At 53.9% G+C, this 13460-nt stretch overlaps 1 protein-coding gene across 1 annotated transcript in view; it reads left to right on the top strand.

Moving 5' to 3' along the window:
- RPH3AL (rabphilin 3A-like (without C2 domains)) overlaps positions 1-10404 on the top strand; it is a 76668-nt gene extending 66264 nt beyond the window's left edge. The window contains exons 7-9 of the mRNA XM_012726712.1: positions 7052-7162; positions 8988-9140; positions 9455-10404. Of these exons, the coding sequence (XP_012582166.1) occupies positions 7052-7162; positions 8988-9140; positions 9455-9489 (299 nt within the window). The 3' untranslated portion in view covers positions 9490-10404. The remainder of the gene's footprint in view (positions 1-7051; positions 7163-8987; positions 9141-9454) is intronic.
- The last annotated feature ends 3056 nt before the right edge of the window (positions 10405-13460 follow it).

Below are 13460 nucleotides of genomic sequence, written 5' to 3'. Positions count from 1 at the left end.
ACCTGAGCTGGAGCGTTTCTCTTGAGCCAGCAGGGCTGTCTGGCCCCAGAGAAGCCTACTGCCTGGACTTTGCCCTTCCTGTTCTCTGCCTGGGATGCCTGGCACACCCCAGCCCCAGCATTTCTATTTGTCTCTCATGCCCATCTTAAATTCTGCCTCTTCCAGGAAGCCCTCCCTGACTTCTCTCCCCAACACGCCCAGGCTCCCCTTCACAGTATCATGTTCTCTCTGGAGGAAGCTGTTCTTATCTTCCATCTCCCGTTCTATCTTAGAGCTCCTCAAGCTAGGCCAGGAACACAGAATTTCAATGCTGGTGACCACATCACTATTGATTCGAGGATTCATCTTCATTATCCAGAGCCTCCTGTCTGTCTGTGAGCCTGAAGGAGAGAGTTAATTAAAATCAATGGTGAATGAATAAACAAGCATAGGAAATACTCCGCTCCCGAAATCTCAATTCCCAGCCTGGTCTCAGGTAGCAGCCTGGAAGGGAAACAAGGAGGGTGTCCAGGGAAGGCGCCACACCCTCACCCAGCCCTTTGAGATGGTCCTGACTGTCCCCTGAGGTCAGGAGGCTCAGGGGGGTGGGGCCTGGCAAGTCAGGGACAGAGGCCCACCAGGTCTCCTGGCTGAAGGCCTGGGAAGGGGGCGATGGATCCAAGCCTCTCGGGCTCATCCCTGTGAGGACAGGCTGTGCTTTCCACTGGCCCAGACCCTGACTCTCCAGGGACCCTGGTGGTGGTTCCCGAAGCAAAGGAAGAACCTGTTCCTCCCGCGGAACCTCTGGTTTGGAAGAAGAGCCTGTCTGAGCAGTGCACATCCCCCCCAGGGCCCACTCAGCCCGTGTCCATGGCAACTGGCCTCTGACAGCCCCTCCTCCATTAGTCTGGCTCTGGCTCAGGCTGAGGCCACAGCAGCCTGCCTCATCCCGCTTGAGTGTCCTTGGGGGCGGGGACGGTGGAGAGGCTGTGAGGAGGCTCCACTCCATGGAAAAGCCCAGCCTTCTGGAGACGCTGCCGGCTCACCGCTGTCTGGACCGCCCCGCAGCCCTGCTTCTGTGTACAGAGTTTCCTCTCCTGGGGAGGTCTCTCCAGAATGCAGTCAACTGGTATTGACCGATGCCTGGAGCGGCCTCTCCGCAGACACCATTTGGACGGGTTCCTGGGGGCTGAATTGGAGTCTGATTCTCACAGACCTGACAGACAGACAGCTCCTTCAGCTTGCAGTGCCTCTGGTACTGCTGTAGTTACTGTCTCCATTTCACAGCTGAGGAGACTGAGGTTCAGCGCAGAAAAGACACTTGCTCAGGCACCTCCACAGCAGAGCCTGTCCAGCGCTGGTGCTCCCTCACCAGGACCCCTGCTGCTCACTGGAAGAGACCCAAAAAGAGCATGTGGGGCCTTCCCGGAGGGAAGGATTTTTTGAGGGAGCAGGGCTGTTAGGGTGAGGCAGACCTCGGGTGCCCTGTACACTGGGTAAGGAGGGAAGGACAGGTTCAGGCGTTAGGTGAGTCGGCTCAAAGCCAGCGCAGCTTCCAAACAGGGTCTGAAAGCTGCCGTGAAGCACAGCTTGGGGATCTCAGCTCCCTTGGCAAAGGTGAGTCCTCCCCAGTGAGGCTGGCCTGGACACTGGACATGGGGACCCCAGAGACCACCCTATGTTGGGGTGTAGGCTGTGGGTTCAGCATGCCCCCTCAAACAGGGCCCATGTTTCTAGCTTGTGTGTACGCCTCTGTGACCCGATGCGCCCCGTAACAACTCTAGAAGGGACCCATCACCGCCCTTTCCTAGGTGAGTGCCAGGAGCACAGAGAGGTGGAGGGGCTGGCCCCGCAGGGAACAGCGGCCAGGCAGGGAGCAGCAGGGGACAGCGGCCAGGCAGGGCAGCCGCCTGTCACCAGCCCACTCCTCCCTCGTGCTGCCTCCAAACAGGGCACTGGAGGTGGGGCTCCAGGCCCCACCTATGTGCACGTGGGCTCCCCTCACCCCAGCAGGGACAGCTCTGCCGCTCCTGGCACAGCCGTGCCAGCCTGGTGGGCTGCGTAAGGCAAATGGGGGTATCTGCGTTCCACGAAGCCTGTCTTTCCTTTACATTAACATTTTTCTTTTTGTTTTTAGTATGCAAAATTTTCCACCATCTGCTTTGCCTTGGCACAATGTTTGCTGAAAATATCTCTCTTCCTCTCTAGTTCCCATCATTTCTGGGGGCTTCGGGAGCTTCCAGACAGCAGCAGCAGCTCACCGGTGCCTCCCAAGTTCGCAAGCTGCCAGCTGTCCTGTGCGAGGCAGGAAGATGCCGGGTAGTCCAAAGGTCACATCTCCCCCCACCCCAAGACAGAGAGGGGCATTCAGGACTCTCCATTGATGGGGCAGAGCTGGCCTGGATCTTAAAATTCAAATCTGGAGGGCCGGCCTGGCTGGCCTCTTTTAGTGTGTGTGAGGAAGCCCTGAGGGGACCTGGGGCCACAGGGGTGCTGGCAGAGCAGAGTCTGGAAGCACGTCCCCTAAATCCCCGTGGACAGCTGTGAGGGCAGTGGCCACAACTGCCCACCCTTTGGACCATCCCAGGCCAGGCTCTCCACAGGACAGCAGCTGCCACACGGCAATAAAGAAAGACTTCCCAAAAGGGAAGACTTTCCCCTCCACCTTCATGTACCAAAACTCTGAGTTTCCATGGTGACAGTCAAATTGCAAATCCATCCAAGAGTGAGCCAGAGGAGGAAGAAAAAAAAGCTGGCCTATCCCCAGAGAAGTAAGCGTGGCCGATACTGGGGCCATCCTCTCCTGAAGCTGAGGGCTGAGCAGAGTGGGGCAGCCCTTCTGGGGCATGATGGGAAAGTCTCTGGGACACCAGGTTCCCAGGCGTGGGGTCTAAGGGTTCGGGCCGTGTTGGAGAGGGGTCCCCCTCTTCCTCCTTGCTCATGGCGGAGCCCAGCTGAATCCGTTTAGTGACCCTCCTCCTCGGAAGGCTATTGGGACAGCCTTCTCCCTGGTGTTTTCCCATCTTCAATCTGAAAAATCGGGCGTGGGCAGAATACAAGCGCTCATCACCGAGCCATGCTAGACTCAGCCTTTTGGGAATTAGAGGGGAACATCAGCCTTCAGACACACTGAGTGTTTTGTTGAGGATGGAAGAGCAAGGGCCAAAAGATTTATGAGCCTAAAAGCTTGTTAATAGACCTGGAAGATTGATGATCCCAGCTGCTATTCAGGGAGAAAGGTGGCAACAGCAATCGAATGGCAAATTAACCAAGGTTTGGGCTTTATGGTGACATTTGGAGGGGGAGGAGGAGGAGGAAGAACTTCCCTTGCTGCTGGAGGAAGCTCGGCATATCTGGGTAAACGGTGCTCACACTGGGCCAGGGCCAGGGATGTTCTCAACGGTGTTTCTCTCAGTGAGTGCCGAGGACAGGCCCGAGCAGCACCCATTCCTCGGGCTTGCCTCTGCAGAGGGGCTTATTACAGCAGATCAGAAATGGGACTTGGGTTTGTGCCACAAGGTCCTCTAAGCTGGGGACTAATGCAGCCTGAAATGCCAGACATGGTGAGCAGAGATGCTTAAGCCAAGGGAGATATGTCCGGGAGTGGATCCTCCCTGTCAGTCAGCTCTCGCTGTGCTCGTGACGCCTTTGTGAGTGCAGCTGTCAGCTGGGGCTCCTCTGTGGGAGGGCTGTGACACTGGGGTCTGTCAAAGGAGACAGCAGACCAAACAGCTCGAACAGTGGAGGGGGGTTCGTCTTCTAAGCCATGTGTAACATGGGCCCCCACAAGGGAACCAGGCAAGAGGGTACCTGGCCGACGCCCCCTGGGTGACTTTCTGGACAGGACACTCCACTCACAACCAAACTGTTCTCCCAGTGAGCATAGCACAGTCCTCTGGCACTACTCCCAGATACCAGTAGTCCCCACCACCGCTGTGGCAATGAATGACAGTGACAGATAGGGAGAAGGTGAAGAAATGGGCTCATACAGCTTGCCCCATGCATAAACTGAGTCCAGGGGCGTCTTTTCCCATCATCTCCATTTGAGTTCTCAGTATTTGGGAGGCTTTGGCATCCAGCCATTGGCACCAAGGATCTGGGCATTCCTCTAAATCATGGAACCTTGGCCCTGCCCCCCAATTACATAGATCCTGCATACCAAGAATAGGGAAGAAACTAATGTTCCAGCTCAAGAAGAATGAATCGATTATTTCTGCCAGAGAGATGGGGAAGCCAGTGTGGAGAGCAGTCACTGTGCTCTCCGCAGGGATTTCCCACTGCTTAGCTCAGGAAGGATGCCCCTCGCCCCTACTGCTGGAGAGGGGGAGCCAGAGGCCTCCCTGGTTCTCTTTGCAGGTGCCCTAAGGGAGGTAGAGGGAACTGCTGGCTGCCTCCTGCCCACACCCTGTCTGGCGACCCATGGGGTTGGTATTTAGTCAGTGAGTGAGTCAAAGATACATAAATGCTTGTAAACTCCATGCCCTTGAGGACTAGGCTTAGTGAATTCATGATGAGAGAAATTCAGTCCAGAACCTGAAAAGCAATTGCAAAATAGGTCTTTACTTCCATGTCTCAGCTACTGCGAAGGGGCATGTGTGCCTCAGCCTCTCCCAGACCCTTCTGCTCTAACGCTACCGCACAAAAAACCTGAAGTCTAATGCAGAACTCTTCCTTGAGGGCCTGGGAGGGACAGAAACAGCTGAAAAGGCAGATGCTTGAGCTGACAGAGGGGAAAGCTGGGAGCGATGGAGTCACGTCACTCTTGCCCCACCCACGCGGTGGTGCTCTGTAGAGGAGCACGCCAACCTCATTCCTGATGTGACTCAGCCCCTGCCCTGGGGAGCCCGGGGGTCTGCTGGGAGACAGACACAGAGTGCTGTCATAGCAGAAGGCACAGGGCCACTCAGCCAGCCTGGCTGGAGCAAGGGGACGGTGGCTTCCCGGAGGACAATAACTCAGCCAGGAGACAGCATGGGCTGGGCAGGGCCCCCCTCCCCGCCCCCCAGTCACCACAGGAGGTGATGACCAGCAATTTGGCAGGAGCTCCAGGGCTTCTGGGGTGGGAGAACAGTATGGGCAGGATGAGGTGGGAGCAGTCGGCACAGGGCAGGTGCTCAGGCTTGATTCGTATGTCTCAGGAACCTTTACAGAGGTAAGCTTGGGTTTGTGTGTTAGCTGGAGCGTCCCCAGCTGCGCAGAGGGAGGGCCCTGGTGGGAGGTGGTCTTAAGGGCGCAGACTAGAGCCGGGGCTTTGAGTCAAGGCGGTGGCCATTCAAGAACCATTTAAGATGTGCTGGACAGGTGGCCGAAAGGAAAATACCCACAAAGTACCTGCTGTGTGCCGGCCACTCTGCATGGAAGCATAGGCTTGAGACTCTGAGCTGAAGTGGTTAGCCTGTGGTGGATTAGACCTGCGACTCCCTGAGCTGAAAGGTGACACAGGTGGGAGGCATGAAGACTTTCCAGAAGGGTCCAGCTCCCGGTAGAAGCCCCATGGCACAGAGCCTGCCATTTCTCCCTCTCTGCGACTTCCGCACCGACCAGGTTCTTCTGCTGGGCTTTTATGCAGTGTGGGTGCTGTTCCCAGGACCCTGCCCTGACCCGCCTGGGTGGGTCAGGTGAAGTCTACTAGCCATCTTCTAGACTGGTTCTCTTTCCAGTCTCATATCCTACCCACTGGAGCCCTATGGTACCGGGGTGTTTGGCAGATTGAGGAAGCTCATGCTCTCGAGGCGTGTGGCAGAAAGCGTTCAGCCGCTCCTAACCTCCCTCCGTGAGAGCACTGTGATTCCTTGGTAAGACACACTGACTCCTACCCCATCCGCTCCCTGAGTCACCGTGAGAACTGGTTACTGTGATCCCCAGCATTTCCGTGCAGTTGTACTTGTTATTCTAATTACATCATTTAATTAAATGTTCCGTAAGTTGATGAAAAGAGTCAGAAAAGACACAGTTATTTCATTAAAACCAAGACTTTGGAAAGTCTCTTTGGAAGAAGCACTTGCTTAAAAAAGCTATTGAATTAGGTGTGGGCAGGACAACTGTAAAAAAAAAAAAATTAAAATTAAAACCCAGAAGAAAGAAATGGAAAAATAGAGAAGTTTGAGCACTCCCCTTCCTTAGCTAGTGTCTTTAAGCTCTGCTAATTTAAAGAAACAGAACCTGGGGATCACAGGCAGTGCAATGTGGATGTAGTTTATACGTGAAAAGCCTTGTGGGCCCAATCTCACACAAGCACCCAAGCCTGACATCAAAAGATTGGCGAATGGATACACATTTCTAAGCTTAAAATGAAAATAGAATGTTTAGCATATGAATATATCCTGTATTATGACTCCCACTGTTGATGAACCAGCCAAATATGGCCCCATTTAGTCCGGAAAAGAAGGTTTCTACCACAGTGGGCGTTCACTGCCAGCACACCCTCTCCTTGGCTCTCCGGGATTCCAGCCCCATCAGCCTGGCTCCCTCTCGGCCCCTCTGGAGGGTCTGCGCTGGGGCCCGTTTTCCTCCAGTGGAGTCAGCTGGTTAGGACACAGGCTGTGAGGCCCCCCTGCCAGGGTTAGGATGCTGCCCTTCCCCCACTATCGGACAAGGCCTCAGTTTCCTCACCTGTAAAATGGGGCAACACTCCTTCCCATCTCACAGGCTTCTGAAGCACCTGAGTTGGTGAGTGTGCAGCCGTGTAAGGGTCGGCAAGGGCTGGAGCCTCCTGAACTGCCCTGCACCTCCACCGAGACCAGGTGAAAACCTCCAAGCGGGGTGCCCGCGCCAAAGGGGACATTCATGGCCAGTGGGAAGGGGTGACATCTGGAGTGACTGCTGAGGGAGGTTGGGCTGCCCAACCTCCCAGTCTCCTAACTCCAGGGTTCGCCTCTTTGATGGCAGTCTCGCCATCAAAGGAGTCTCGCCCCTCCCCAGGCCATGGTTGCCCGCGTCCCAAACACAAGAACAGGCTGAAATTCTCTACTCTGTCCTGACCAGAGGGCCCTGCCCTGGCCCCTCTTTTTGAGATGGCAGCTGGAGGTGGCTGGTAGGGATAACCTCTTGTGCTGGTGTCTGTCTTTTCCAGTTGTTTCCAGTGACAGTGACAGCGACTCAGATCTCAGCTCCTCCAGCCTGGAGATCTTGCCCACCACCAGTGCCAGGGATCTGAAAGGCGACAAACCCTGGAGTGAATCAGGTAAGTGCAGGAAGTACACTGACGCCCCAGGTACAGAGTGCCAAGGCCAGTTGCTGCCTCCTTGGGCCACCACTCCCCAGCAGGTGTCTCTGGAGCTATTCTGTATCAGGGAAGAGAAGTAGGGCTGGGCTGGGACAGCCGGGAGCTACAGTCTTAGCACCACTGACAAGCAAGGTGGAAAGAGGCTCTGGGTGTTAGGGGCAGGGGAGGGCCAGGGCCTACAGCCCCCTGACCCCTGCCTGCACCCTGACCCCTCCCCAGCTTACTTTCAGCATTTCCCATATGAGTTCACCTTGTGCATGATAAGAACTATGGAAATCAGATACCGTGCAACTACAGTGAGATCCCAAATAAACCCCCGGGCTTATTTTTCCTTCTATTTAACACAAATAGGATGATGGCTGATCTGCAAAGGTCCTTCTAATTTAACACCTGCACTCAACCCCTGTAACCCTAAAAGAGAGTTTAACTGGAGCCTTGAGGCTGGTGCAGAGAGTGCCTGGGGACAGCCATTCCTTTTAAACTCTGGAATGGGCCTTCCTGGATAAAGGAGTAACTTCCCCAGCGTTACTCCGGGGGGTTGAACTGGGATATTGGAAAGGTGTTTCAGGGAGAACAATTATCATGCGTAAGAAAGCTTTATAATAAATGCTCCCAACTGGAATGAAACTCCTCAGGGTGCTTTCCTGGGGCCGAGGCGAGATAATCTCCTGGTAGCACTGATGTGGAAGAAATTCCTGCTAGAATTGGCTAGGTCAGAGATGAGAACTGAACTCCTGGGCTCTACCGGTGCCCGTGACAGATATCACTAGGTGATCGCCCTTCCCACAGACCAGCTGCTGCCTCAGAATCCGCCTCAGCGCCACTCCCTAGTGGACTGTACCCAATAAGGAGAATGTAAGCAATGAAAATTGTGCCCTCACTAGATGATCTTAGGCCCCTTTGGGCTGAAGGTTTTTTTTTTTAAGATTTATTTATGCATGCAGAACTGGGGTGCAGGCCAGAGGTGCAGGGGTGGTGAGAGGATTCACCAGAGACAGAGTGGGGAGCAGAACAGGCAGATGTACTGAAATCCACTGCTGAGGGAGCAGCAGGCAGGCCAGGAGAGGTCTGCAGGGCCATGTGGGTCAGCTCCAGGGCCAGGATTGAACTCGCACCTAAGTGGCTGCCGCCAGCTCTACAGTGCTGTGTCCTAACCTGCTGCGCCACTGGGGAGGCCGGGGCTGAAGATTCTATCTTAGGAAAGCAGAAGGAAACGGACGCCCTAGTCTTGGTTTGCAGGACAGACTTCACACGCCCCGCCCCCCCCCCACATATGCGTGTCTACTCTGCCGTTTCTCAGCTGTGACCCAGTGGGTGCAGAAGACAGAAGGTGGGGTGCTGCCTCATGTCTACACTCTCAGCGGGATGAGGATTAACGACCAATTGGGGAGAGGAGTCTTAGAACAGGCAGCAGTTAGCTGGGTTACCTGAGACGCGCACCCCTCCTCCCTACACATGCCTCAGTCTCTGTGGGCAGGGTGGATCCTCATCACTGCCGGAGGTCAAGTCCTTGACCGAAGGGACCTGAGGGCCCATTCAGTTGACCTTATATGTCGGGGCCTGGTTAGCAGTGGCCTGAGGGTGGCGGCATGCTGGGGTGTCGTGGCATGTCGCAGGTGCAGGTGGGGGTGGTACTCCCAGCCTCAGGCCTGGGCAGACAGTTCCACTCACGCCCATCACAATTCCAAGTGACAGGGTTGGAGATGGGCTCCTTGTCGAGCTGAGATGGTCTCTCAGGATCCAGGGCCGGCGCTGGTTCAGGCTCACACTTGGTCTCTTGCAGGTGGCAACATGGAGTCCCCCAAGATGGGGCTCACCCGCCCAGCCAGCCACCTCTCGGGAAGCCAGAGCAGCCTGGCCAGCGAGACCGGGACAGGAAGAAGCCCTGCAGACCCGCAGGGGGGCACCCCTCTCTGGCAAGACTCCAGGGGTACTGGTGAGTGCACACCCCTCAGCCCACTCACCTTCCTCCTCTCCTGTTGTGCTCCCCCAGACGCTCCTTTCTCACTCAGTCCTGCAAAACTGGAGAGTTTTCAGTTCTCTGTGTTTGCTGAGGGCTGTGCCAGGCACTGTCTCCCAGTCTTCCTGGGCCGCTCCCCATTCGTTATGGGTAAGGTAAGCAAGCGCCCTTGCTGCATGGTCCCGCAAGGACCCCCACCCTGCCGTCTCTTCCATTTTGTTCCCAAAGATCACCACAAGGATTTTCATCAGTGCTCACCCCATAGTGGTCTCTTTTTTCTCTTCCCCAAGGCAAAAGCCACACCTGGGGAAGTCCCCGCTGCTGACCGGGTTTCCAGATGTCCTCTCTGCCTGGTCTGGGTAGAGGCCTGTTTGGTGCATCTGGCAGGCTTTCCACGGAGGAGTTTGGGAGAGAAAGCTGGAACCAGGCCCTTCCCGGCTCCTTCCCGACCGGTCCTGGCCAGCCCTGTGGACGTGTCCTCTGACTCAACAAACCAGTGTTTCGGGGGCTGACAGCTTCCCCCACCAGTGCCTTTCTACATCCCTTCTCTCCTGGACCCCTCTCCTTCACCCCCCCACACTCCCCCCACCATTGCATTCAGCCATCACCTTTATTTATTGTTCTCCCCCTTCAGCCCCCAACCCTGTTTACCCTGTGTCCATTGTAAGTCTGCGTGTTTTATGGGGCAGCCTGGAAGGGCATTCAGGTTTTTCTTGTGGGACCTTCCCACATGCACTGCGATCTCGGAGGGCACCAAGCAAGGCTTGCTCCACGTTTGTATTAATGAGAGCAGAAATGCACCCCTGAGCCGTGCCCTTCAGCGCTGACCTTGGCCCTGCGATTTGAACAGTGATGTCCTCCCTCCGCTGCCTCATTAGGTTTCTTGGGTCCCCAGGATTTGCTCAGTCTAGCCCCTCTCCCCCCCGCCCCCGTGTAGCTGGGGAGGGTCTGATGGACACTGACCACTCCCTGGAGAGCAGCCTGCAGCACAGTCCAGTGAGTGCTCGGGGCTCCCTTCTCCTCAGTAGGTTTTGTTTGGCACGAAAAACGCGTCATTCAAAGTACAGGGAAGTGGTTCTGGGGGTGCTTCCCTGAAGAGAGACCATGCGCTTGTGTGTGGTAGCCACAAGGGTCCTCCCGCCCCTCCGCCCACTCACCAGCCCCACCCCTGACGGGCTTGCATCTCTGCACTCTCTCAGGCCCCCACTTTTTTGAACTTTTTTGCCCTTGTTCCTGGCAGACATAAAAAACTCAGTGTTTCCCTGTGAGAAGTTATGCTTCACAATAAAAACAATAAAGATTAGAATTTGCATTGAGCCAGTGAGTTGAGCAAAAGACCAAAATCACTTATATTTCAGTGCTGCATTAATAAAAAGCAGTTGGAAAAAATGTGGCGCATCAATATGCTGGACGCTTCCCAAGCCACTGTAAAAGGAATGAGCTACATCTATGAGTGTTAAAATTACTCACCAACTAACGTTGAGCAGAAAAAAAAGAGGTCATTTATGTTTAAAGAGCGAGTTCAACCATACATACAAATAACCACGCCGAGTTTTACAAACTTGTATGCACGTATGTAGAAGGATGAGGATTCCTGGTTAGATAACAGCAGACTGAACACATTCAGATTTCCTCTGACCCCCACCCAGAACCCCACCAGAATGACATATGGGAATGGGAATGGCATAAACCGCAAAGACAAAAAGGGCTGGGGCGGAGGTGGCAATGGATGAGCCCTCTGAAAACTTAGGACGATGGAAGAATGAAACTCGCTCAGGGCTCACTCCCCAACTCGCTGAATGTCTACAAGGAAGGAAGAAGGAAATCCACCACGGACAAGCGCGTTTACTGTCCAGACTCCCCCGAACACTTTACTCTCCACTAGGTGTGCCCTAAAGGTAGAAATTCGGGGTGAGGGTGGGTCTTAAAGTAGTATTGGCTGAAAGAAGTTGATAGACCCCCGAAGTCTTTTGTCCCAGCCCGTGTGGCCTGTGAATGCCCGTCCCTACCCTGCCTCTTACAAACAGGCTTATCCCTGATAAAGGCTGAACTAGAAAGATTTTGGATTAGAAACCCAAGCTCAGGCAAAGATGGGTGAGGGGTGGTTAATGAGGAAATCCTCAGCCCCCTCCTCTTATAACAACCTGCAGCGATACCACCCCCCTCCAAAGCAGGACATTGTTGACTTTCTCTAGGAAACTTTCAAAAGATGGACAGATCCTGACGTGGCCCACTCCTCCACGTCCGGGCCATCGCCACGGCTCCAGCCGCAGTGTGCAGACCTTCCTGTCAGCTCTCAGTGGGAGCAGCCAAGGGCACCAGCATTTGACCAAAACCAGCAACCACGTTGTTGGTGACTCCAGGCCACACGAGATCAGAGTCACCTTTTGACGATGTCACTCCCATGAAGCAGAGAAAGAACGTGTTTGTTTGTTTAAAGGAAATATTAGAGCTCTTCAAAATTAAAACTATAACAGCAGAAATTTCAAAATGCGTGAAAGGATGGACAACGAGATGAGAGAAAATCTCCCAGAAAGCAAAATACAAAAATAGTGGTATCAAGAGCAGGAAGGGGAGGGGGGGAATCAAGAAAATTCAACCACCAAATGATCAGATCAGTATACAGAAGGTCCAACTGCCAACTAGCAGGAAACAGAAAATAGAGGGGAGGAAACTAGAACAAATGATACAAGACTATTTCCCAGGACTGAAGGAAATGAGCTTGTGTAGAGAGAGAACCCACCACAAGCCCAGCACAGGGCCACGGGGCTCCACCATTTTCAGACTGGGCCACCAGCGTGGCTGCGGCCGGAGGGCAGTGAATGTGCACATCCCCACCCAGAGCAGGGCAGGACCCACCCGCCAGCCTCCCAAAACAGATCCCACAGGCCTGGGCCGGGGGCAGTGTACGGCTGACAGACTCCCCAGTGACTCCCGCGTGCTGCCAGAGAGCACCACTTCCCTGTGGAAACTGCCCGGCGGGAGGCGGGAGGCGGGCACGGCACCTGCTCTCGTTAGCCCAAAACGGAAACTACCGAAATCCCACGCACAGTGAAGAGTAGATACATAAATTGGGGTGCTGTTGTGTGTCTCTTGATACTGATGCCATCAGAAGGACCGCAAACACCATGGGGGCCCCAGCAGGCCCACCCCCCTCCCCCCGGCAGCCTGGCTGTGCCTTGCCCCTACCGCTGGGTCTGTGTGATATGCCCTGGCGTTCACAGGACGGGAAGTCGCCTAATGGTGCATTCCTCAGAATGTGTCCCCGCTGCTAAACCACGTGGGACTGGAACCAAAGAATGAATTGAATAGTATGTGGTGGAAATGAGTGACCTACCGCACAGTCTAGGTGAGGCCCACCATGCTGAGCAAAGAAACAGATGGCAGAGAAACACATTACGGCTCTCTACACGGAGACTTTTAAAACATGCAGAAATGTTACATATTAACATAGATTTTATGCAGTGAAAGAAGAAAGAAATGCAGAGGAGACATCAACAGACTCAATACATCTTGAGAAGAGGCGTGCTCTGAAGGAGGGGCCTCAACTTCATTAGTAATATTTTACTAAACTCAGTAATGGATAGATCGATGAGCCCTTAATCCCTACAATATCTCACTATAGTGTTTGTGTAAGTCTGCAATATTTCAAAATAAAAAACTTAAGCAACTATACAGTATGCCTTCATGTTTATGAAACTGCAGGTACCAGGAGAAAGAAAAAAATCGTAAAACTGCCAAAGAGAAGAAAAAAATGTTCGTATACCAGAGATCAGGGATTAAAATGGCATTGAAATTCTCAAAGCAGATTTGGAAGCAGAACATAGTGAAGAAATAACTTTTGAATTCCGAAATGAGTTCTGATCTAGATTTATGTCCAGCCAAATCTCAGTGTTGCTAGGGTAAAGATATTTTCAGATATGTGTGTGTGTTTTAGTTTTTAAATTTACCTCCCCTACACGCTCAGGCAGCTACTAGAGGATGTGCTCCAAACAAACAAAGGAGAAAAACCAGGCAAGAGGACACAGAGGTCTGGAGATCCAGCACAGGAAAGAGGCAAAGAAAGTGCTTGGGGTGATGGACAGCCGTGGCTGTGGGCAGACCCCACCACCCTCCTCCAGGCTGGAGCATGAGGACAGAAGAGACAGTCAAGCGTCAGAAGCAGATTTGTGTTGGGGGATTGTGTATTTCGTATTATTCTAGATCATGACGAGTGTGTGTGTACGATTGAAAAATCAGGTGCTCCCTGGTGGCGCAGCGGGTTAAGGCACAGCACTGAGAAGCTAAAGCCACTTC

This window comes from Condylura cristata, unplaced genomic scaffold (assembly GCF_000260355.1).
Source record: "Condylura cristata isolate star-nosed mole 26May11 unplaced genomic scaffold, ConCri1.0 scaffold00017, whole genome shotgun sequence".
NCBI classification, from domain to species: Eukaryota; Metazoa; Chordata; class Mammalia; order Eulipotyphla; family Talpidae; genus Condylura; species Condylura cristata.
Note: the sequence above shows the minus strand (reverse complement) of the source record. Positions and strands in the feature narration are given on the sequence as shown.